General features: G+C 39.3%; 3 protein-coding genes across 4 annotated transcripts; all 3 read left to right on the top strand.

Annotated features, from left to right (window-relative positions):
• The first annotated feature begins 2,082 nt into the window (after positions 1-2,082).
• Positions 2,083-4,469, top strand: rsl24d1 (ribosomal L24 domain containing 1). The gene is made up of 6 exons (XM_041038062.1): positions 2,083-2,240; positions 3,213-3,326; positions 3,413-3,485; positions 3,581-3,644; positions 3,810-3,895; positions 4,035-4,469. The coding sequence occupies exons 1-6, from the start codon at positions 2,160-2,162 to the stop codon at positions 4,109-4,111; spliced, it is 495 nt and encodes a 164-aa protein (XP_040893996.1). The 5' UTR covers positions 2,083-2,159; the 3' UTR covers positions 4,112-4,469.
• A 1,033-nt stretch (positions 4,470-5,502) lies between these two features.
• On the top strand, positions 5,503-7,615 carry arpp19b (cAMP-regulated phosphoprotein 19b). Its single transcript, XM_041038063.1, has 3 exons — positions 5,503-5,681; positions 6,211-6,333; positions 6,419-7,615. Exons 1-3 carry the CDS (start codon positions 5,637-5,639, stop codon positions 6,587-6,589), a joined length of 339 nt encoding a protein of 112 aa, XP_040893997.1. The 5' UTR covers positions 5,503-5,636; the 3' UTR covers positions 6,590-7,615.
• Positions 7,616-8,592: 977 nt separating this feature from the next.
• LOC121181835 (unconventional myosin-Va-like) lies at positions 8,593-24,423 on the top strand. 2 transcript variants are annotated; one of them, XM_041038007.1, is made up of 40 exons: positions 8,593-8,675; positions 9,058-9,168; positions 9,786-9,957; positions 10,151-10,295; positions 10,405-10,561; positions 10,644-10,787; positions 11,215-11,296; positions 11,436-11,543; positions 11,699-11,805; positions 11,969-12,234; positions 12,325-12,406; positions 12,493-12,633; positions 12,771-12,896; positions 13,466-13,549; positions 13,873-13,998; positions 14,244-14,341; positions 14,455-14,541; positions 14,636-14,744; positions 14,863-15,074; positions 15,157-15,313; positions 15,958-16,197; positions 16,347-16,595; positions 17,190-17,283; positions 17,372-17,514; positions 17,769-17,882; positions 18,155-18,289; positions 18,439-18,495; positions 18,713-18,940; positions 20,475-20,542; positions 20,783-20,857; positions 20,945-21,143; positions 21,376-21,469; positions 21,572-21,715; positions 21,827-21,981; positions 22,069-22,158; positions 22,255-22,405; positions 22,521-22,803; positions 23,190-23,364; positions 23,456-23,536; positions 23,661-24,423. In XM_041038007.1, the coding sequence occupies exons 1-40, from the start codon at positions 8,649-8,651 to the stop codon at positions 23,811-23,813; spliced, it is 5,469 nt and encodes a 1,822-aa protein (XP_040893941.1). In that variant the 5' UTR covers positions 8,593-8,648; the 3' UTR covers positions 23,814-24,423. The 2 variants fall into 2 exon arrangements, with proteins under 2 accessions (XP_040893941.1, XP_040893942.1); XM_041038008.1 differs by having other exon boundaries at positions 17,357-17,514.
• The last annotated feature ends 47 nt before the right edge of the window (positions 24,424-24,470 follow it).

Below are 24,470 nucleotides of genomic sequence, written 5' to 3'. Positions count from 1 at the left end.
TTTGGCATTTTCAGTGCACTGAACTCAAAGCTTTAATATGGCCTTAATATCAAAAGGGCTTTGCATACTAAAGATAATGAGATCCAAAGACAGGAAAAATTGTACCCAAAGAGTTTTTGATAATACAATAGATATTCTAAGGCAACCAAAAATATAGTGGTTGTACATTAAGGGTGCGTGTGCCAAAATATTGTTCTTGCCAATGATGTAAATTTCCCTTAGAATGGTGGTTTGAATGCTTTTCTCAGTGTAAATTTTCTTGATGCTTTATTCTGGTGAAAGCTTTAGCACAAGTCTCCCCGGCTTGTGTTCCATTTGCCTTCTAGACCATTGCTAAATGCAGCGGTGATGCCGGTGCTATTATCCAAAGAGTTGTCTGCTTCCTCAGATGGGTGTGGCTTTCCATTCAGTTGATCCTTGGTATGATGAGGTGGAAACCAAAGATCCAGTGTGTCCTACCAGTGATAGATGATGATATTTATTATTTGTTCAGAGAATTATCTGTCACCGTTCACCAATATTGCTTTATGGAGAAGAATTCATTTCATCTCCCTATAATATTTCCTGTCCAGGTGTGACAATGAAGGATTCTGACTATCATAAAGGAAACCCTATGTGTGAAGAGCAACATAATCAATTTTTATATCTTTGTAATACAAATAATCCTAACCAAAGAAACTTGAAGTCTCTGTTATTTAGTGATTTTCTTTGGTTTCCATTTACATTATTTGAATTTAAATGTGATAGATTTCCAATGGTTTTGATTCCTAAGGCATTTTACATAGTTTTTTTTTTTTTTAAGCTTGAGATGTCAAAAACTGTTCTGCTGTTTCTTTTTTTTTTTTTATCACCATGAAATTTCCCCTTGAATGGTACTTTGGTTACGTTGGAATTTATAATTTAGATCGTCTTTTTAGCATGGTGTTGTAAACAAAAAAATTCCCCAGTTTTAATGTGACATTTTCCTAAATTAATAAGGCTGGTTTCAAGTTCAGAGTTTGTCGGTGTAGTGCATTAAAATAAAAGGGTAATTTGAAAGCCACAGGCCATTTTTGCCAACTCATGTGCCAAAAATAGATTTAGAGTGTAGGCCTATCTGTTATTATTTAAGTTATGGTTTTCTGATATTTCTCATTTTTAATATCAAAACACATCTTTTAATCCAAAGTGAGCAACAAAACAAATTATTTTAAGTGCTGAAATGTTGCAACAGATTTTTTTGATACTCTCAAGATGATCATACATACTAGATAATAAAATTGTTCTTGGAAAAATATATTTTGTGTTGTCATTTGTCTCATTGGGTTTATCAGCGTGCATGTGTTGTGTTTTGGAGCAAATGAACATTCCCTGTATATCCTGACTGATTCTGGATTTTTAAGACCAATACTGATATTGGTATCTGGAGTTTTAAAAATCCAGTAAAATCCAATATTTTATTCAATTATTTTTTTTGTCTTGGTAGAGATTTTTTTCCGAACTATGACCAGCACAGAGCAGGATATTTAACTCATGAGAAATTAACTTGACAACACTCTCTGGTGGACAAACAGAACACTGTTTCTAAACCAAAACCCATAAACTATCTATAATTTACAGTACATACAATCTATAGTAAAGTATATGATGGGTCTGATACAGTTTTAAATTTTGAATTAAATTCATTATTAAAATGGTATTTCTTCATCTTTATTTACATGATAAAGTATTTATGTCCATGTGATTGGCTGAAAGATGAGGTGGCAGGGACTGGTACCACAGCCCTACAACCACAGTCATAAAAAATTACATAATAAACTGTCATTGTCATGTCACATTGGACAATGTGAAGTAATAATATTCTGTGTTACAGCAGATCAGAAAAGTCCAAGAACGTAAATTATAAAAACTATACTCATCAACACTCAATGCAAGTGCAAGGTTTTCCAGCATGAGGTGGATGAAACGTTTTCAAACGCTTAAGGTGAATCCTTAGTACCTTTGTATCATTTTGAAGTAGAGACTGATGTGCGACAGAAGGCCCAGCAGGGGGCAGTACATCTGCAGCGGAAGCTTCAGCTGCGAGGTTCGAAGAAGAGGAAGAAGAAGCAGGAGGAGAAGCACGACACGGGGCGGTCTTGTTTGTGTCGGTTGTCGCACGCAGCTTGTGTGCTGTGAAAATGCGCATCGAAAAGTGTTATTTCTGTTCGGGACCAGTGTACCCTGGTCATGGGGTGATGTTTGTACGCAACGATTGTAAGGTATGGTGTTGTCTTTCTGCCTGAACAATCATGTTAATTTAACAGGAGCTCATGTTTGGCTGTCAGTGTCCACCCGTTAGCTTGCAGGCTAACCTAACGTGCTGGATTCACTCACGTGGGTCGACACAAGGTTTTAGGAGCTGACAGACAGTAAATAACTCAGCAGGAGACAAGATTTGTTGGGTGAAGCACATATCGTTTACTTAATCACTTATTAAATTAGAGTTTTATGCTTTTTTAATTGAGTTTATAAGACGTGGGCATTTAACTAGCAGGGCCTTGGTTTTGGCTAATGGGGTGATTTCGCCCCCCGAAGGCTAGATGTGGAAACAGAAGCTGTGAGCCGGACCTTCTGGACAAATCACAAGTATCTCCACAGTCGAAGCTCTGAAAGTTATACTGTCCTTTAACAAGCTTTAAATACTGGAGATTGTGTCAGCGCCATTTTTAAACTTTGCATAATTTTTTGATGTGCGATAGAGTTAATACCTGTCTGATACAGTGGTGGAAAGTAACTAAGTGCATTTATTCAAGGACTGTACTGTACAATTTTGAAGTACTTTTCCTCAGTGTTTCCATTTTCTGTTAAACATTTATTTAATAACTTTAGTTACCAATTGTTTTATAGATTCATATTATCAATATAAAATATAAACAATTGAGAAATAATTAAATATTATAGAAGATTAAAACATTCCACAGTATCCGAAGTCATTAAAAATGATCCCTGCGTTCACCAGCTGCATCATTAAGGTGCATTTTATGTTATTATAGTAAATAATTTACATTTATTACATTTCATAAATGTAATTTCTAGATTACCTCAGACATATCTTTGGCATTTCTTTACTGCACTTTCTTGTTTTTCGTCAGACAACATGAATGCCATTCACATCCATTTGGATTCCTTTGGTTTCTTCTTGAGTTACACTGTTTTTCTTATTTTGTCTCTCTTTTTTAAAAAAAATGTAGACATTTAGATTCTGCAAATCAAAATGCCACAAGAACTTCAAGAAGAAGCGTAACCCAAGAAAAACAAGATGGACCAAAGCATTCAGAAAGGCATCAGGGAAGGAGTTGACAGTGGTGAGCTCTTTATCTATCGTGCAGTACCTCTGTCTCATTACTATTTATTTTGCTGTTACTTATGCACCAAATAAACTGTCTTGCAGGATAACTCGTTGGAGTTTGAGAAACGCAGAAATATACCTGTTAAATACAACAGGGAACTGTGGGACAAGACAGGTAATGAGTCAGTTTGCTTATCTAAAGAACTATGTAGAAACATGGTTATTTGATTTTTGAGTGGAGTGTTTATGTTTCACTGTTATCTTCTACAGTGGAAGCAATGAAGAGGGTGGAGGAGATAAAACAGAAACGACAGGCAAGATTTATCATGAACAGGTGAGCTGTTTATTTTGTGTTCATGTTTGACAATGAATTTTCTTTTGAGTTGATCTTCTTTGCATCTTACAGCTATTGTTTTGTGTGTAATAGATTTTTAAAAAAAATAAATATGGTATTTACAAGATGTTTACTTTGCTTTTACTGTTTGTTTCGACTTTATAGATTAAAGAAGGGCAAACAGTTGGAGAAAGAAGAGGCCATCAACGAAGTGAAGAAAAATATTCACCTTATCAAAGCACCACATGCAGGTAAAGAGTTCACAGGTTTTAAAATTTTAAAATTAAAAGGAGAATCAAGTTAGGGGAAAATTTAAAAGTCTGCAGAATGGTTGTCCTTGTGAAATGTCTGTCATTGTTGAAACTTTCTTTGTTTTATTTTATTTTACAGGAAAGGCCAAACAAATGGAAGACAAAATGGTGCAAAAGTTACAAGAGGATGTCGACATGGGGGATGAGGATAATTAATCTTCTGCTTAAGGGGGTTATTTTTTTTGTTTTTGGTCAAGAAACTTGAGAGCAAGTTGACCTTGTATTATATTCTAATTTTGGTATTTCCAGATGGTAGATGATGGACACAGTAATGCATTCAGTTTTTACAGCAGTTTTTAACTGCTGTAAAAAGACTGAAAGCATTGGTCTAGCAAAGATCTGCCTCCAAGGCAGCAATTAACCACAGTTCTCCCAGGTATTTTTTCAGTGTGGTAGTTGGGGCTTTTACTCAGTCTTGTTGCAAAGTATAAAGTTTTAAAGAAATGCAGAAAATGTTAAAAAAAAAAATAATAATAATAATAATAACAACCTAAAAATAAATAAATACATCTTTTGGGAATTACTGTTCTGTTTCAGATTTTTTGTGACATTAAACCCACCATAACCCCAAGTTGGTGCCAAAATGAAAGTAGAATTGAGTAGCTGTTAGAAACAATAAGCCATTTTTCTTTAGTGTTACATGTGGATTTTTGCTGATCAACCCTTAATCTCTGTTGGATGGTATGAAAAACATGGAGGAAGGGAAAGTTAGCAGCACTATTCTTCACTGCACACACAATGTATAAACTGTACAAGTACATTATAGGATGAATTTACCCATCCAATGTGTAACCTCTAAGTAAGTGGAGTGCATCACTGTCACTCATTCAAACACAAATGAACAATAACAGACACAAAATTTGCACCACAAAAAATAAAGAGAAAATTGTATGCTTGTTTATCACACTGTTTTACTTACCATGCTACTTATTCTGATGACTTTCTTATCACTTAGGACAGCAAATAGGCTAACTTCATCATCAGAGAGAAATTCTTTCACCTTTTAATGAAATTTCTGTGAATTAATCATTTAATAATTGAGATTATAATGAAGGGTTTTAAGGATATAATGAGTCCATGGAAATTTTTAAATAGGAATTTCTCCACGTTAAATGCTCATATTGGAAGACAGCTGATTTGTATACAAATACTTAAAACGTATTAAAGATGTTATGTAGATGAAAGTTCATTCATTGTCAAAGCATAAATGAATAATCCTCAGCATCTTTATATAATCTACACATCCAATTCATAAAATCCCATGTAAATTATAGAGTCATACAGTATGTATGATATCACATGAGTCCAGAAGCTATTTTTACCTTTTCGTGCACATTGAATTTGGCAGATTGTATTTTTGAATGGCACAAGGTTTGGAAAGGTAAGATTAAAAAAGGAGTTGTAGGTCGCGTGACACGTTCATGTCACAGACTGACTGTAAACATCTTCAAATGCCATAGTCTGCTGTTCATGCTGTGACGGTATAAACAGTCATTGTTCATGTGACGTTCATGGTCGAATCTGCTTCTCTGGCATCGATTCACCGGCCTGTTGCTGGACAGGCTGCTGCTGTTACCCTGGCCCGCGTCGTCGCTGACACTGTTGTCTTTCATCTTCCACAAGGGCCGGTTGTACGGCTGTATCTACAGTTTAGCGGACAGAGTAGGGATTCACAACAGCTATGTCTGAGGAGGTTGAAGAAACGAGGACTTCGGAAGATCAGCAGGTAAACTGTGTCGACGAAAGGCTAATTTTAACAAGTAGCCCTGCGCCGCTAGCACGCCAAATCGTCTAAATTAGCAGGCGGCTAGCAGCAAGGCAGTTAGCTAGTAGCTACTGTAGCTAATGCCATCAACGATGCTACCGCCAAGTAATTAGCTAATTAGCCTCAAGCGTTTGTTGGCAAAGCAAAGCAAACAGCCTGCTGTTTTAGGGCCAACGAGGAGGTTGCCACAATCACTTGTGAACTGGGTGATAGCTTAGCTAAGGGAGTTTAATGCGGTAGCCAAACGTGCTAAGTTAAATAGCGAGATTAATGCTAGTTCAAACACCAGCTGGGAGTTCCCTCATGGCGGCGCCTGCATATAGTAGAAAATAATTAGAAGCCATACTGGCTGTAACTGATTCTGCTGTGAGAATATATATTTCAGCTTCATTAATCATTGTCATGTTCAGTCTTAAAGAAACTAATCGGTTTTTCACCCGTCAGCTTAGTGCAGCATTTGCCATCCATACACTCTGTGCTCTCTAAACAGGAAATGGAGGACAAAGTAATCAGTCCTGAGAAAGCAGAGGAGGCCAAACTGAAGGCCAGGTATCCAAACCTCGGAGCCAAGCCTGGAGGCTCAGACCTCCTCAGGAAAAGACTTCAGAAGGGGGTGTGTTTCAGAACTAAACTCGGCTATACATTTAAACAATAGCAGCCTTGCAGTGTTCTCACTTTATGTTTTCTTGTTTATCCAGCAAAAGTATTTTGACTCTGGTGACTACAACATGGCCAAGGCAAAAATGAAGAATAAACAGTTGCCATCAGCCCCAACAGAGAAGACTGAAATCACAGGGGGCCACATCCCAACACCTCAGGACCTGCCTCAAAGAAAGACTTCAATCGTGACCAGCAAACTGGCAGGTTGATGGTTTTATGTTTACTGTATTGTTACCATTCCAACTCCCCACTTTATATCTACCTGCCGTTTACGTTTTTGTTTTTCACCTTTGTATGTATTCCTTAAGAACAAGTTATGTACTAAGCCAAATACTTGAGAAAAATTGGCAACTGTCAGGCACTGAATTGTCAGTTAAATTCAACAAAGAAAAGATGGAAAATGTTTCACAAGCTCTTAAAAGACTGAGTAGTGATTGATTTCTGAACATGATATCACACTCACGGATATGAATAGATGTTAATGCTATCTTATTTTCACAGTACATTTTCACTTTTAAGGATATATGCCTTCATACAGATGCCTGTTTAACAACAAATGAATTGCCTGTGCAGAGGATCTGTCTTCATCACTACAAAGGAATTTTGTCAGTGATGATTAGAGGCAAAAGTACCTCTGAGTTACGACCACAGAGAATATGTCATCTGAGTTTGCATTGATGTATGTGTGAAGTAGAAGTGTAATTTTTCAGATATGCCTTTCAGTTTGAAACTCAAGTGTCCACTGCTCATGTGGAGACGTCCATTTAAATAGTGAAAAGTGAAATAATTATGCTGTTTTTTTTCTAATCCTTGATTTTGTTTCTGTCCCCTCCTCTCCCAGTGAAGCAATTTGATTCTGTGCTTTTGAAGTACTGAAGATTAGATCACCCACACACACACACACACACTTTGTAGCCAGTTGTATTTTAATTCATTTTAGTGACATTGGTTTGCTAAGACTTGCTGCTGGTTTTCATCTCATCTTGACCTCTAAAATGGCCTTAAAAGTAATGAACTGTTGTTCCTCTTGAGCAATATTTGCTCCCTCAGTGAGAATATTAGTTGTGAATCTTGTCTGAAATGTCTGTCACTGTCTGACTGGAATCACTTAGGATTTTATGGAAAGAAACTCCCTTGACATGTCTGGAGTGTGCATGTGCATTTACTGTGCATCACACTGTGCCATTTGTTTTGTAAATAAAATAGTTTTGCATAATATCTTATAAGAACACTTACTCAATTAAATGTGTCCTTGCTTTTTTTGCACCCAGTTATGACTAAACAACAGAACTACCTGTGCTCAGAGCCTTGTTTACATTGTACTAAAGTAAAAGCTTGACTTTCTAACAGGAAAAAACTATGCCTTCATCCATGGGTAGGGTGAGGAATAAAAATGCCAGTTCAAAATATGCATGTGGTCTTGATATTGCCTGAGGAAGCCCAGTTTGCTGATGTTTTGGTGCATCTTTCCGATGTATTACCCCATATTTATTAATTGTTCATACTTTTTATGGCATACATGGCTCATTAATGAAGGCACAGTTTTTCCTTTTTGAAATTACCACCACCAGTGGATACACCACTGATTTCATTCTTAAATGCTCCCAGTAAGCAGTACAGGAAATGGTACTGAAATCTTTTTCAACCGTGAAAGTAATCACAATGAATACTTAATGAAAGCCAAACTTACTTATTAGCCATTGCTGCAAAGTATTTTTATGTCAGTTAATTAAACATTGATTAATTAACATCATTTCCGCTTTAGACTACTGGATGTCTTCTGGGAGGTCGGCCATGCTGATGTGGACTAGAAGTCATGATGATAAGGAAATTGTGATTGTGATTAAAAGCAATTACCGCAGTTCCAGTTCTCTGAAATGTTCTATGTTTTAATTTTAATGTTTGAGTAAAATGATCCCCCATAAATTATGACCTGAAGAAGAAAATAATAAGACCCGATGTGCAGTGTGGTCTGATTCTCCTCCTCCATGGCCTCCCTTTCCTCCTCCTCCTCGGGTGGGTTTAGTTGACTTGAACGTGCTGGCCGCAGGGAGGCACAAGACGCTCGAGAGCAAAACGTGCTAGGGCACGCGCAGCTGACTGACAACTGTTGGTAGTAGCAGGCTGAGTCCTCTGCCGTGCGCGGATCCCTGGAGAGGAGCTCAGAAAAGTTTATGTTTTTTCTGCTCCGAGAGTCTGTAAGATGTGTCACTCTTCTCTCTGCCGGCAGAGAAAGTTTGTGAGGGCTCACTGAGCAAGTTAGAAGACATGGCAGCTTCTGAACTTTACGCCAAGGTAGGTATTTGAACTTTGTGAGTCTGTATCGGTTATCCAGCTCATTCAACGGTTTCCTCTTGCTAACGTTAGTTAACCTCTCGTTAAATATATCAGTCAAGAATGGAGGTTTACCAGTGTCAGTCACTTATAGGTATCCATTGAACGGCATTTGAGTTTTTTTAAAACCTTCGTTTATTGCTTTATTTATGTTTGGCACTTAAAATACCCTATATCCATCTACATTTTACGCTGAGAGCTGCCTGTTGACTTCAAGTTAGCTATCCCGGTATTTTCTTAGGTACATGTCAGTGCCATTTTACTGTAGTTTTGTAAAAGGCTGTTACTGTAAGTGCAGTGGTTGAAAGGCTCTGACCAAGCACCCCCCCCCCCCGTCCATCAGTATGCCCGTGTATGGCTCCCAGATGCAGCCGAGGTGTGGAAGTCGGCGGAGCTTATCAAAGATTACACTCCTGGCGACCTGACACTGTCTCTGCAGCTGGAGGATGGCACGGTGAGGCAGGGAAATGCCACACACACACACACACACACACATACACACACACACACACGCACTCAAATATGCACTGAGGTGGAAATGGGTGTGCGATGTTCTGTGTCATAAGCACATTTCGCAGAAAGAACATTGGCAATGGAGCCTCATAAATCTGTGTTTTGGGATTATTCGAGGCAGCTGTGATGTTTGGTAAATGCACAGAGATTCAAAGACAAGACAAACATCATGTGTGCCTGTCTTTAATATAAGAAGCCTATTTAAGATGCTGGCTTCAAAACAGGTGGATTGATGGACGAAAGGGTACAAATAATGAGGTTTAAATACTGTTCTCAGTGCTGTTTATACCTGCAGCAGTGATGTCAAGTTTGGGCATGCACTTCAGGTATGGAAATAAGGCCAGAGTATTATCATGAGTGAACTTGAACTAGGGAAGCATGGTGGTTGCTAGATAGCTCTAATATGATATACTACTGATGCTAATGTTTTTTAAGCAGCTAAGCATTTTTTTGTCCACTGGTTGTCCTCCCAGTTTTTTGTAGTTTCTCTAAAATGAAAACAAATGTTTTCAGACTAATGCTGTAGGTACTCAAAGCTAAATTCCTGTGTATTTCTAGGAGGTGGAATACAAAATAGACCCCAGAACCAACAACCTGCCACCACTAAGAAACCCCAACATCCTGGTGGGGGAAAATGATCTCACATCTCTCAGCTACCTCCATGAACCAGCTGTCCTGCACAACCTTAAAGTGCGCTTTATCGACTCCAAGTTGATTTACACATACTGTGGTAATGAGCTTCATCTCCTTTGACTTACACTATCACTGTCACTGTAGACTTTGGAGCCCTGCTGACTGTACGCCCTGACATAATCTACAGTGCATTTTGCAGATTATTGTGACACAGGCCGCTCTTAAAGGAACACACACCAAAATGTTTATTGATATAGATTCTGATAATTTTTTCTCCTTGTGGTATTTAGGAATTGTCCTGGTTGCCGTCAACCCCTATGAGAACCTGCCTATCTATGAAGCTGACATCATCAATGCCTACAGTGGGCAGAACATGGGGGACATGGACCCCCATATATTTGCAGTGGCAGAGGAAGCATATAAACAGATGGCCAGGTTTTGACACAAAATTTGAAACAATCGAAATGTTCATTTTCTTTGATGGTGAATCTCTGCGTTCATTTTATCTGATTTTTGATCTGTATGTTAACACATTTTCATGCAGAGATGAAAAGAACCAGTCCATCATAGTGAGCGGTGAGTCTGGGGCTGGCAAGACCGTTTCTGCTAAGTACGCCATGCGTTACTTTGCTATAGTCAGCTGCTCCTCTGGTGAGGCCAATGTTGAGGAGCGAGTCCTTGCCTCCAGCCCCATAATGGAGGTAACATTTGCCACTAGAGCAAAATAGGACAGAATCATAAAATGATAAAGCTTACTAATAGATCTCTGTATGTTTTATTTAGGCCCTTGGGAATGCCAAGACAACAAGGAATGACAACAGCAGTCGGTTTGGGAAATACATTGAGATTGGCTTTGACAAGAAGCATTGTATAATTGGGGCTAACATGAGAACCTACTTACTGGAAAAGTCTAGAGTTGTGTTTCAGGTAATTTCATTGGTATGGATTTAACTTGCATGTCTTGAGGTGACTACCCTCAGTGTCTGAATGTGGCCCATCCTATCTTTCTATCTTCTGCTTCTGTGTTTCTCCTTGCAGTTAATGGATTTAAAACACTCTCATGGGCATGTAACATGTACCATGTGTATATCTTAGCAACGTAATAACCAACAACATAAATAGCCCATAGTTTAGCCTGCCTGGCTGTTGACTCAGAGATGTCAGGATATTGGGTTTTGTTAACTATTGTCAAGTATTTTCAAAATAAAAAAAATGATGATTTCAGTTTAGCAAAGCACTTGCTGTTCATGCATGCATCTACAGTTGAAAGAGCTTTCAATTTTAGTGAATGCATTTTTAGTACTTACTGTTATTTACCTGGTTTCCATTTTACATCTGTTTGCACTACTTTTAGGCCCATGGAGAAAGAAACTACCATATATTCTATCAGCTGTGTGCCTCTTCACATCTACCAGAGTTCAAAGCCTTCAAGTTAGGTATGTGAAACTCTGAAATATTGGTTTCCTTTTACCATGATCTAGGAGTGACAAAGGAGTGAAAAAAACAACAACTGTAATAGCTGTTGTAAAGGTTAGTCTGTATAAGTACAATATTTTATATGATTAATGTCTGAAGGTTGCGCAGATGACTTCCACTGTACTAACCAAGGTCAGAGCCCAGTCATAGATGGAGTGAATGATGCCAAAGAGATGTGCAACACCAGGAGGGCGTTCACATTGTTAGGTGAGTCTTAGTTGCATTTCAGTTTTGCACTTACAGTGCATTTAAAGTTTGCATTTACACCATATGTTGAATAGACAGTACTGTCCATATACATTTTTGTTTTGGGATTACGTGATGTTATTTATCACAGTTTTGTTGTTCTGATTTCACTGTAGGAATCTGTGAAAGTGATCAAATGGAAATTTACCAAGTTCTGGCAGCTATTCTCCACCTTAGCAATGTGGAGGTGAAAGATCAGTCAGCAGACAGAAGCAGTATCATGGTAAATACTGATTACAACTGGACACAACAAGAGAGCTCAGTATTTTTAAGTATTTTTTCTAGTATATTTGGTCAACTTTATGTCCAAACACTGTATTGAGGAAATGTAGATTGATGTAGATTTCTTTTCCCCTGCAAAATCATTATTGTTTATGTATTGCCAGCCAGATAATGCCCACCTGATGGTGTTTTGTGAGCTGGTGGGTGTGCCCTGTGAAGAAATGGCCCACTGGTTATGTCACAGGAAACTCAAGACGACCACAGAGACCTATGTGAAGTCCGTCTCCAAAATGAATGCGGTCAATGGGCGAGATGCCCTTGCTAAACACATCTATGCCAAACTCTTCAGCTGGATTGTGGGCAGTATTAACAATGCCTTAAAATCTGCAGCGAAACAGCACTCATTCATTGGTGTTCTGGACATTTACGGGTATGTTGTCACCCCCTGGTTTGTGTTGTTTCGATTTACTAACCCTAGATGACTAAACATGTTTTAATTTAAACATGAATCTTTCTGCAGCTTTGAAACATTTGACGTCAACAGCTTCGAACAGTTTTGCATAAATTATGCCAACGAGAAGCTTCAACAGCAATTCAACCTGGTATGTGTCTTTTCCTGCTCAACACTCACATTCATTTTGTAGTCAAAATATACATGAAAATTATTTTTAGCTATCACTCCCTCCAGCATGTCTTCAAACTGGAGCAAGAGGAGTACATGAAAGAGGAGATCCCATGGACATTGATCGACTTCTATGACAACCAGCCGTGCATAAATCTCATTGAGGCCAAGCTGGGTGTCCTGGACCTTCTTGATGAGGAATGCAAGGTAAAATGCCTGTTTTACTTTTTTCACTAAAAGTCTGTTCAGCTACTTTCCACTGGAGGCATTTCCACCACACTGTGTTTAGAGGTTATGAGTAATGCCATGACTAAATGATGTGTCAGCTCTTCCTCTTTCCATAGATGCCCAAAGGCTCTGATGACACATGGGCCCAGAAACTGTACAACACCCTCCTGAAGCAGAATGCTCACTTTGATAAACCCAGGTTATCAAATAGAGCTTTCATCATCCACCACTTTGCAGACAAGGTACTAACTGCCCAGTAAAACACAGTTATATGTCTCATGCTGAAGTAGCAGTGGTTGTGTCTCAGTGGGGATTTCTGTGAGGAGTTTGCATGTTCTGTGTGTATCTGCATGGGTGTTTTCCCGGTATTCAGGTTTCCCTCCACAGTCCAAATGTGTACAGGTTCGGTGAATTGAGAACTCTAAATTGGTCATAGGTGCAAATGTGTTTGTATGTCTATGTGTTTGCCCTTTGATAGACTGGCGACGGGTCCAGGGTATAACCTGCTCTTTCTCCCAGTGTGTGCTGGGACACATTCCAGCTCCCCCCCTAGCACAGAAAAAGCAGTGTGGAAAATGGACGGATGGATGAATGCATGACTCATATTTTCTAGTAAAGGGCACCAAGAGAGTGAAGTGTGAAATTGTAACTAGTTTGTCAGCAAAGTCATAATTCTATGCCTTCACCACAAATCTTTGATAATTCTATTTATTAAACTGGGACTAATGGTCGTCTTCAGACTCTGGATGATGAATATGACCTTTGCTCTTTTAGCTGAAGAGCACTGTGTGACCTGGTCCTTTGTGCCTAGGTGGAGTACCAGTGCGAGGGCTTCCTGGAGAAAAACAAGGACACAGTCAATGAGGAGCAGATAAATGTGCTGAAAAAGAGCAAGGTGAAATAGTTTATCATTGTTTACAATATTTCCACTTATTATTCCTTCTCAATTATTCAGTCTTTATATTGGTAGAGAGTTAGAAATGTATTCAGTGTCATTTAATGTCAGCACCTCTGCAACTGCCAAGAAGCCAAGAGCAAATAACTGTTAAGTATTTTTTTGTGTTGCAAGTCCCCAGGCACACACCCTAGAATTGTTCAACCATAACTATTGGAGGAAATACACCCACGGTTGAATTTTAGTTTTAAAACACTGCCATCTGCTGTACGATGACAACTTTGTACTCTGCTGATTTGATGTCTGAAAAATGATCTTTTCAGTTTGATTTGCTGCTGAAGCTGTTTGAGGATGACGAGATGGCGACAAGTTCTACTAAAAAACTTAGTAGCACGATTGGAAGGGCTGGTCAGAGCCAGAGGGATAATAAGAAGACTGTTGGACTGCAGGTGAGATTATAAAAAGCAGGAAACATATTACTTTTGGTGGTGATAGTTGGTCATACATTCACAGTACCCATGAAAAACCCGGGGAGGAAGAATAAATAACCGCCAAAAATTGTATGACTGGATAATGTCTAAGTGATTGTGAGTCAAAACATGATATTTGACATTTAAAGTGAATGTTCAGACACATTTTTACAATGCATGTACTGCCATAATTAACAAGGTTTTGTTGTTGTCTTTTTACTTAGTTTCGACAGTCTCTGCATTTGTTGATGGGCACATTAAATGCTACGACTCCTCACTATGTGCGCTGCATCAAGCCAAATGACCATAAAGCTCCATTCACGTGAGGATGATAATGTCACTCTTCTGTTTTGTACGATTATCTGCAACAAGCACAGAGGAAAGAGTAGTATGCTCATTTTTGTAACAAGAGCTTATGTGTTATCTTTTATAAAGCTTGGACCCTGTGAGGGCAGTGCAGCAGCTTCGAGCATGTGGCGTCCTCGAGACAATCCGGATCTCAGCAGCAGGCTTCCCATCTAGGTAGCATATCAACAACAGCAACTGGTGCACAGGAGTATAGGCAGTGGCAAACACCAAAAATGATGTATCCAACTTTTTTCTATGAATATTGCAGATGGACCTATCAAGAGTTCTTCAGCCGTTATCGGGTCCTCATGAAGCAAAAGGATGTGCTTTCTGATCGAAAACAGACGTGCAAAAACCTCCTGGAAAAACTTATAAAGGTATGTCAGCGTTGTATAAAAACATTTCTTTAGTGTTAATAGCAAAATATAACTTTTACAAGACCTACTAAAATGTGACAAATTACATATGCCACTGTGTTTTGTGTTTTGTCCCTAGGACCAGGATAAGTATCAGTTTGGCAAAAACAAGATCTTCTTCAGGGCTGGTCAGGTGGCTTACCTGGAGAAGCTGCGTTCTGACAAGCTGCGTATGGCTTGTGTCCGCATCCAGAAGACTATCCGCTGCTGGCTGGCCCGCAAAAAGTACCTGAGGATGAAAGAATGTGCCATCACCATTCAGAGATATGCACGGGGCCATCAGGCACGCTGGTGAGTGGAGATGTTAAACAACAGTAGAAGAAGAGTTTTAGAAGCACTAGAAATTTCTTACATGTTTTTTTTTTTCTGTCAGTTATGTTATGTTTCTGCGAAGAACCAGAGCAGCTGTTGTCATTCAGCGGAACGTGCGCGTGTGGGTGAATAGGAGACGCTATCAACAGCAACGCTCTGCAGCTATCACCATTCAGTGCTTCCTGAGGGCCTACATGGCTAGAAAGCAGTATCATAAGGTAATGCCCTACTTGATAAAAATTTGGAGGCCTTTAGAAATGAATTAGGTTATAAGTCTACACTTGTATGGTTGTCAAAATTAGATTTTGCTAACATAGCTCCAGAAGGCAATATCAACATTGGTCCTGAGTTTAGCTTTTTTGGGTTTGTTTCTTGTCATATGAATGGGTGCTTAAAGGAAATTACTCAACCCATAGAGGAAGTGGATTGTTGATTATGGCAGGCGCCACAGTTGGATTTAACAGGTGCCACCAAGAAAAAACAGGAATTGCCTCTTGAACATATTGTTGAAGAGTTGCTTGCTCAGAGGAAGTCCAGATGTGCAAGGTTCTGGTATTAACATTGTTGAGGTAGTGAAGGATTGCAGCAGCAGGACACAGAGTACATTAGATTGTTTTGGAGTTTGTGAACCTTGATTGTTGGGTAATACTACCCAACAATTTGATTTTAATCATTAAATCAAATAAATAGAGCTGGACAATAATCATATTGAACTTGTTGACCTCATTTACACTTAAGTATGGCACAGGATCACAAGGCAACAGCTTGGGTCTGTGTTTACCTCCCTGACACTCACTGCAAGTCTTGTCTTTGTCATTTCACTTAAAAACTTAACATTATATATTTGTCTTTGTTTTTACAGTTGATGTTTGAGCAAAAGGCTTTGGTCATCCAGAAGTGGGTGAAAGGCTGGCTGGCCAGACAGCTTTACAGACGCACCGTGGCAGCCATCATTCTGCTACAGAGCTGTGTACGTCGCATGATGGCCAAGAAGGAATTGAAGAAGCTCAAAGTGGAGGCACGCTCTGTGGAGCACTTCAAGAAGCTCAACATCGGGATGGAGAACAAGATTATGCAGTTGCAGCACAAGATAAATGAGCAGGTGAGAGTATGGATATCTTATTTTGTCCATGTTAAAGTTGTTTACTCTGGAATCTACCAATAGAAAAAAAAATGTTGCTGGAGAAATATTAGGTCACTGGGAGTTGTTGTATCACATGCACAGCATGTGTGCGTATCTTTCCCCTGCAGCAAAAGGAAAACAGAGAGCTCAGTGAGAAACTGAGTGTTGTGGAGAAGTCTCAGACTGTGGAGAGAGAGAGACAGAGCAGAGAGATTGAAAACCTACGTAGATCAGAGCAGGAGGCCAGAGCCAAGGCAGAAACACTTCCCTCTCTACTGGAGCAGCTGTCCTTCCTTCAGCATGAGTTGGAAAACACCCGCAGAGAGAAAGAAGACCTGGAAGAGCAGACAGAAGTCTACAAGGAGCAGACACAACAGGTAGGCCTACCACACAGTCATCTAAGTTTATACAACCTGGCTGCCTGGCAGCTTCACTAGAATTTTCTACATGGCGCTTTTTCTTTAATTATCTGGAATGGTGATAAATGGGATTAATGACATAGACATGGTGAAGATACCTTCAATGACAGTAAATTGAATTCATACCGTACTCTGTGCCCTACACTAGGGTGTATGGCAGAACTTTGTTCATTTCCCCGAGTCCAGTCAGTCTACCTTTTATTGCTCAAATTGTGTTTTCTTTCATTTTCATAAAAAAAAAACGTTTAACTTCTGTTGCTAGTTGTAATTATGTAAAAATAAGTTTGTTTGCCCAAAACATTTAGGAAAGAGTGGAGCATTTGGATTTTAGGCTTCCGCAAATCACCTATGGTGGCCTATGGAGGACAACAATAGAATTTACTTGGCTGCATTTGAGTTACAAGGGATCATAATGAAATGCAAAATAGAATAGCATTTTATGAACTTAGTAGGTTATTTTGCTTTATTTCTGTTGGTTTAGAAAACCCAAAGAGCCCTAATGAATGGAAATAAACACTGACAACGCATGATTTTGGCTTCTTTCACAATCAGGTGGTAGAAGAGCTTAATATGAAGAACAGCTTGTTGAACAACAAGAAAGATGAACTGAACACGATAATCCTTGAACAAGCCCAACGGTTATCAGGTACCGAACTGTTCACCTTAAACCTTTACAGCTGACTAGTGATAGCTAAATTCAGAACAAATAAATAAAACAGAACTGTTTGTTTCAGAGATTAAAACCAACACTGAGAATACAAAACAGCTGGAGAAGGACTTAACTGAAGAGCGCTCTCGCTACCAAAATCTGCTGAGTGAACACCTGCATCTGGAGGAGCGGCATAGAGACTTGCAAGAAGAGATGAATCTCAACATTGTGAGGAACTTTATTTTGGCTTCACTTCCCTCTCAGATGGCAACATTGGTTTATTCCTCTTGATTCATAGATTTCAATAGGTGGTGATTTCAAATCAAGTGGTGATTTCAAAATGCTGTCACTCCAACTGAGAAGTGCAGTATCTGTACAGAAAATGTGACATTGGTTTGAACAGGTTACAGTACCTACTAAATTAGACCAGGCTACTTATTTTTTCTGTTGCATGTTTTGTTTTCTGTTTCACCCATAACCAGAGTTCAAGTGAATCTGGTCACAAGAGGACAGACTCCAACTACAGCAGCAACTCATCTGAGTTTAGTCAGAGCTTAGGCTCTACTGAGGGGGAAGACAGCTCTGTACAAACAGAGGTAATGTACTACACCACACAAAATGCTAGATTTGATTTTCCTAATAGCCTCAATTTACATGAGTTCTTTAATAATTGGGTTGCTGTCAAGAAGGATGTATGGCAGCCTACAGGAAACATTTTATTAGTGCCACAAATAAAAGAATGGAAAATGATGTTGATGTTTGATATATGATGATGTATGTTCTGGCCTTGTTAGTGTTATAATCCTATTGGTGCAGCATTCTAGTCTGTGGAGAGATTCATTAATCAGTGCTTGCTGTGTTATGTTAGGATGAGACCCCGCCCTCGGTGGACCTGCCTGTCCTTCTGAAGCTCCAGAGAAGAGTGAAGGAACTTGAGCAGGACAAACAGTCACTATTGCAGCAGTTGGATAAGAGAGAAGAAGCCCAACAAGAAAATGCAAAAGTATGCTCTGAAACACCAGTTTCTTACTGGTGAAATTGGAATTTACCAAACCCTTTTTTTATCAATAAGATATTGGTTCTTTCTTTTTGTAGATTTTTGTGATTGAATGTTTGATATTTGAATTATGTGTATTTTTTTTTTTAAAAAAGGAGGTGGAGGAGGAGAGAACTGTTGGCAGAGCAGAACTGGATTTGGAAACATTGAAGGTATGACTTGGTCAGGTATATATAATTGGATCCAAGGAAAACCTGTCCCAACATCCCAAGAAAGGGGGTGTTCTTAAAGAGTCACCCCGTTACTATTTGTGAACACAGATGTCTACAATAGCTTATTTTTGTATTGAAATACTGAAAGGTGAATAGAAACAAAAATTAGTTTGTAGATGTTTGATTTGTTTATGTTTCTCTAAATGTCTTAATGTAGCGGCAAGAACTGGAGTCTGAGAACAAGAAGTTGAAGCAGGATCTAAATGAGCTGCGAAAGTCTCTGACCAATGAGAACACTGAATTGATGCCTCCAGCCCCTGGCACTCTGCCCTACAGCATACTGCTAGAGCAACTCAACTCTTCCAATGAGGAGCTGGAGATGCGAAAAGAGGAAGTGCTCCTCCTTCGATCACATATGGTCCGCCAGGAAGCTCTTAAACATAAGGTGAGAGAGTAAATTACATTTGTCTTTATCCTCATTTTACAGTAGGAATGTTTTGTGTGTATTATTAAGTATTATGTATTAAGTTTTTATATATTTTTCACTTAAGAAACATTAACACAAATGAACAAGTACAAAAGACAAATTAATTAATTAATTAATTAATAAACACATAAACAAGAACCAAAATAGCACAGACCAGACCAAAGTACAGTATCATTTCTGCAGTGTTCCTAACATTAATGATTCAAAAGTCCATCAGCACAGCGCCAGTCCTTGAAGGAGTCATCAAATAACCCATGCAGCAACCCTGCAACCATGCAAACCTGGAAACAAAAAATGTGGGCTATCATTAACTCAAATAACACATTCTCTGTCATTAGCCTAACCCACTTTCTACATTGAGGTCTAACTTAATGTAGCAGCTGAAATAAAGCCTGTTAGAGCTATAGCAAATGCTGGCTTGGAGATCTTGGGTGAACACAACCTGTCACCCAAGAGGCAAAGTGGAATTGATCCAGGCACATATACGTGCATCTAGCCACTCCTGCATCGTTTTGATTGTCTCTCTCCAGAGACACAGAACCAAAGGGCAGGCCCACGCTGCATGGATAAAGGCGCCTAAATTATATTTCTAGTAAACCCATTTTATGAAAAGATGTATAATAATATTGAAGAAGTATCTTATAGTGTTTAAATTGTCCCAGAGCTTCTCTTAAAAACCAGCCTGCAGTGGAAATGATCTTTGCCTAAGAGTTCTTATCAATGTTCATATTCAAATCTTTTTCTGCCAGATAAGCCCAAAGTTCTTACAGTTGCCATATATTGCTTTAGCAGTTATCAAAGGTGGAAGCTGAATAATTATTTTTAGGTAGTGTAAAATAGCAGTGTAGCATATTATCTTCCCCAGGCGACTTCTAAACTACACTTCCCAAACTACCTGCAAATATCTCCAGAAGTCTGATTTATCTTTTAGGTTGAGCTGTGTACTGAGTTCTTGACAGGACTATTTTCTTCATTTTTATCGCTGGGTTATTTCAAGGTGAAGAACATACCTGCTAATATTGTGAAATCTATAATAATTTGTGAAGTTTAGTTCAGACATTCTGAACTTGGGTTGTAAAATTGGATTAGTCTCTTTGCTCCAGGGCTTATTCAGATATGGGCTATTTTGTGGTAGCGCTTCGATTGGACTAAAGGGGGCAGTAAGTTCTTGTTCTGTCCCCATCCAGGTGATTATTCCATTAATCCAGTGTCTTGGGAAAGCCCACCATCACATCTCTAGGCAGTGATTAATCTTTGTGCGGAGGGGAGTCACGTTAATATGTATCAGTGCACAATTTGACCTCTAAATACTTCATGCGACATGAGATCCACTTAAATTGGCCAGCCCTAACTATAGCTGAATGGCATACTTTGGATACAGATACAAGCAGAACTTGTATCTGCTTTGTGCCGGTAGGAATGCTTTTTTAATAGTCTTCATTACATCTTACATTAATTAGAAATCATTTATTCCATGTGTACTGACCTTTAGGACTCTGCACTGGGAGGAAGTGTGAAATTAGATCTCACTGAAATTCCCTCATTTCAAGATTTTGACAGGTAAGACCTTTTGGCTCCTCTTCTTGTCTAAACAGTACAGGGTGACTTCTTGCTGACATGAACTTTTGTTACATACTGCTGGTTTTCCATCATACTTTCATACTTTGGCTGGTATAATCATCAAACAAGTATTAAATTGCATTCTATGTGCTATTAAGAAGTCTTAAAATAAACTTGGTGAACCCTTCACACTGTATCAGGAGTAATGTGTCATCTTCATGTTCTGATGCTTCTCCTCAGATCCGCTGACATCCATACTCTGAATGAAGATGGAGAGCTGTGGCTGGCTTATGAAGGCTTGAAAGAGACCAACAGGTAATGGAGTAATATTCCGTTGTTGGTTCGTGCATTCAAGCATCTTCATGCCATATGGAATCAAATACTCCTCTCTCCATTCTCCAGGCTCCTGGAATTCCAGATGCAGGAGCAGGAACGTGTTCACAATGAGAAGTATAGGAAGCTGCTTGAGGAGGTAAACAAGCTGAAGGATGAAAGGGAGCAGCAGCAGAAGCTGTTCGCTCAGAGTCTCCTCCTGCCTGAAGATGCCCGAATTGAGGCGAGCCTGAAGCATGAGATCACACGGCTCACCAGTGAGAACCTGGTGGGTCCACTCACTGTCTGTCCAGACGCTGAAGATCTCAGTCTGTGTTTTATCAGTTCCTATTATCACAAAGCGCTGCTTTGTGGTGGTTAATGAATTTGTCTGCTGGCCAAAAAGAATTTTGAGCATGTTGCTATTCACAGCTGTTTTAATTTCACAGTTTTAAAAACACTTCTAAGCCGTGTATAAAAGTGCTGTTTTTCATCACACTAATCTGTTTGAATAATTTTAGGAACTCATGGAGCAGCTGGAAAAACAAGACAAAACCATAAGAAAGTTCAAAAAACAACTTAAATTTTACATGAAAAGAGTTGACGATTTAGAAGGTAATTATTTGGTGCTGACTGTGATCGTACAGTATATTTTCTGATTATATTAGTACAGTATGACTCCTGTCATTGTTCATATTGTGTCCTTGCTGTGTTTAGCGAGCACTCAGCAAAAGAATAATGCCTCCCCCATCAACGCTCCCATCAGAGCAGTTAACATCACCCGCAAGGAGAAGGAGTATCAGGGTATGTTGGAGTACAAGGAGGGTGACGAGAACCGCTTGCTTAAGAATCTGGTCGTAGGTATGTTTAACCTGTTTTTTTTTAATACTTTTCTTAACTGTTTTAAAATTGCATGCAAATATTTTTCACATTCTTTGAGTATTTTGTTTTGAAATGTTAAAATCTTCTCAGATCTGAAGCCTCGTGGTGTCGCAGTCAGCTTCATTCCTGGGCTTCCAGCCTACATCATCTTTATGTGTCTACGATATGCAGACAACGTGAATGATGATCAGAGAGTCAGCACTTTGCTCAATTCCACCATCAGCAGCATCAAAGGGGTCATTAAGGTGCAGTATATAGCTTTCATCTGTGTAAGTAAAGTAACTTGTGTTCAACATGAATTTGCTTTTACACTGTTTTGTTTTTTATATTAGAGAAGAGGAAAGGATTTAGAAGTAGTGTCCTTCTGGTTGGCCAACACATGCAGGTTAATGCACTGTCTGAAGCAGTACAGTGGAGCTGAGGTAAGCTTGCGAAGGTCCCTCTGCCAGAGTTATGTTTACAGCTGGACATGTCCCTTAATTAACCCTGGATGTCTGTACAACTGCTCTTCACTCTAGGCCTTCATGACGCACAACACCACTAAGCAGAATGAGCACTGCTTGGTCAACTTTGAACTGTCAGAGTACCAGCAGGTTTTGGGAGACCTGGCCATCCAGATCTACCGACAGCTCATCAAATGCATGGAGGACATCCTGCAGCCCCTTATAGGTGAGGAGACATGATCTTAGAAATAATAACTAACACTGACTTCCTCAGAACTCTGACTATAACAGAACAACATGAATTGATTTTTTTCCCCCTTCAATCTACGTGTTATGTGTAGTGGCAAGCATGCTGGAGCATGAGACAATCCAGGGAGTGCTGGGTTCCAAACCGACAGGCCTGAGGAAGAGAAGCACCAGTTTCCCAGAAGAGGAGGCTGTTACAGTGGAAGTCCTCCTGCAGCGTCTTGGCCTCTTCCACACCACCATGAGTCAGCACGGGATGGACTCAGACCTTATTAAGCAGGTGGTAAAGCAGCAGTTTTACATCATCTGTGCGGTCACCCTCAATAACCTGCTGCTGCGGAAGGACATGTGCTCCTGGAGTAAAGGCCTGCAGATCAGGTACAGCAGGGGACACACACTGGCCATGATATTGTACTGTATGTCTTTAAATTAGAGAGGAAGGAGAGTATGGATTGGAGTTTGTTGGTCTTACATCAAACAAGATTTCTGAAGTGATATCTAAAACTGCCATTTGGTGTGATTGTTAAAAAACATGTAGGAATTATTCAGAATTTCAAATTTCAACTTTGTTCATCACAACATTATTAGTCATTTTCAAACCATGGTGTCCCCTTCAAATTTAACCTTTTACACAAAATTACACAGTGTTGGATCAAATATACAGTATATAGTGTATTCAGTTGTTTCAGCACTAATGCTGGGGGAACTACCTAAGTTGTGCCTTGAATTAATCTGCATTATTTCCCAAATGCCTCTGGCTTCAGGTACAATGTTTGGCAGTTGGAGGAGTGGCTGACGGAGAGGGAGCTGGCAGACTGTGGTGCCAAAGAGACTCTGGAGCCTCTTGTACAGGCTGCACAGCTTCTGCAGATCAAGAAGAAGACGGAGGCAGACGCCCAAGCTATTTGCAACATGTGTACTGCCCTCACCACAGCACAGGTCCATCATCAGTATAGGTCCAGCCTTCTAAATGTGGAGACGTAATATTTTGCTTGTGTTTCATCATTGTTTGTTTTTTTTTTGTCTGCAGATTGTAAAAGTGTTGACCTTGTACACCCCAGTGATTGAATTTGAAGAGCGAGTGTCAACCAGTTTCATCACAACTATTAAAGTGAGTAGATGGAAAGTTTGAGTGAGTGAGTTTGAACGTATGCAGTGCTCTTTTATACCCAGTGTTGTGTTTAATAACACTATTCCCAGCTTGTTTTACTATATCTCCTTTTTTTATATTTTAGAACCTTTTGAAAGATAGAGTTGAGTCATCCACTTTGATGATGGACGCCAAGAAGATCTTCTCTGTCAGCCTCCCCTTCACACCCTCCTCTGTGGCTTTGGAGACTATCCAGATCCCTGCTAGCCTTAATCTGAGCTTCCTCACCCGCATCTAAATTAGTGATCTCTGACACTTTCACCTTGTTCCGTTTACAAGAGTAAAAACAACTAAGGCTGTTAGTCACCAAAGTTTCTATCTTTTGTAATGTTGTCAGTGTCACTGGTTATTACAGTACTGCACCAGAATACAAGTATGTTGTTTACATGCATCTGTGTATTAGCTTTTCAGCTCTCCATAGCCAAAGGGTAATAATCGTGAGCAGCGAATATGCAAAAAATGTCTTTTAAAGGTCACCTCTTGCCACACCTGATGTTGTGCAGATTTACAGGTGTAGATACTGTAATCATGTAGGTGTGCAATCATGGGTATTTTGCCTACTGTATTGTCTAAAACCAAGTAAGGAAGTTTGACCTTTTTCCAACACAAAACTGGTAACTATGAATTTGAGTGTTTACAAACCTTTAAAGAGATGGACAACCATCAGCAATTTTAAAACATTATTGTGCAACTAAACAGACTCATTTAAATGTCTCAGTGATGAAATGATGAAATTCAGTTGTTGTTTTATATCTGTAACTACTATATTTCTATAACTCCTAATATCAAGTGATGGTATTTATGCCAGGACAGGGTGAAGGAACAGAAAGTAATTCAAGTATGTATTTAACCAGTCTTAATGCTGTTGATTGTATTAAAGGCTGGCTTTTCATTA

Source organism: Toxotes jaculatrix, chromosome 5 (assembly GCF_017976425.1).
Source record: "Toxotes jaculatrix isolate fToxJac2 chromosome 5, fToxJac2.pri, whole genome shotgun sequence".
Classification (NCBI taxonomy): Eukaryota; Metazoa; Chordata; class Actinopteri; family Toxotidae; genus Toxotes; species Toxotes jaculatrix.
Note: the sequence above shows the minus strand (reverse complement) of the source record. Positions and strands in the feature narration are given on the sequence as shown.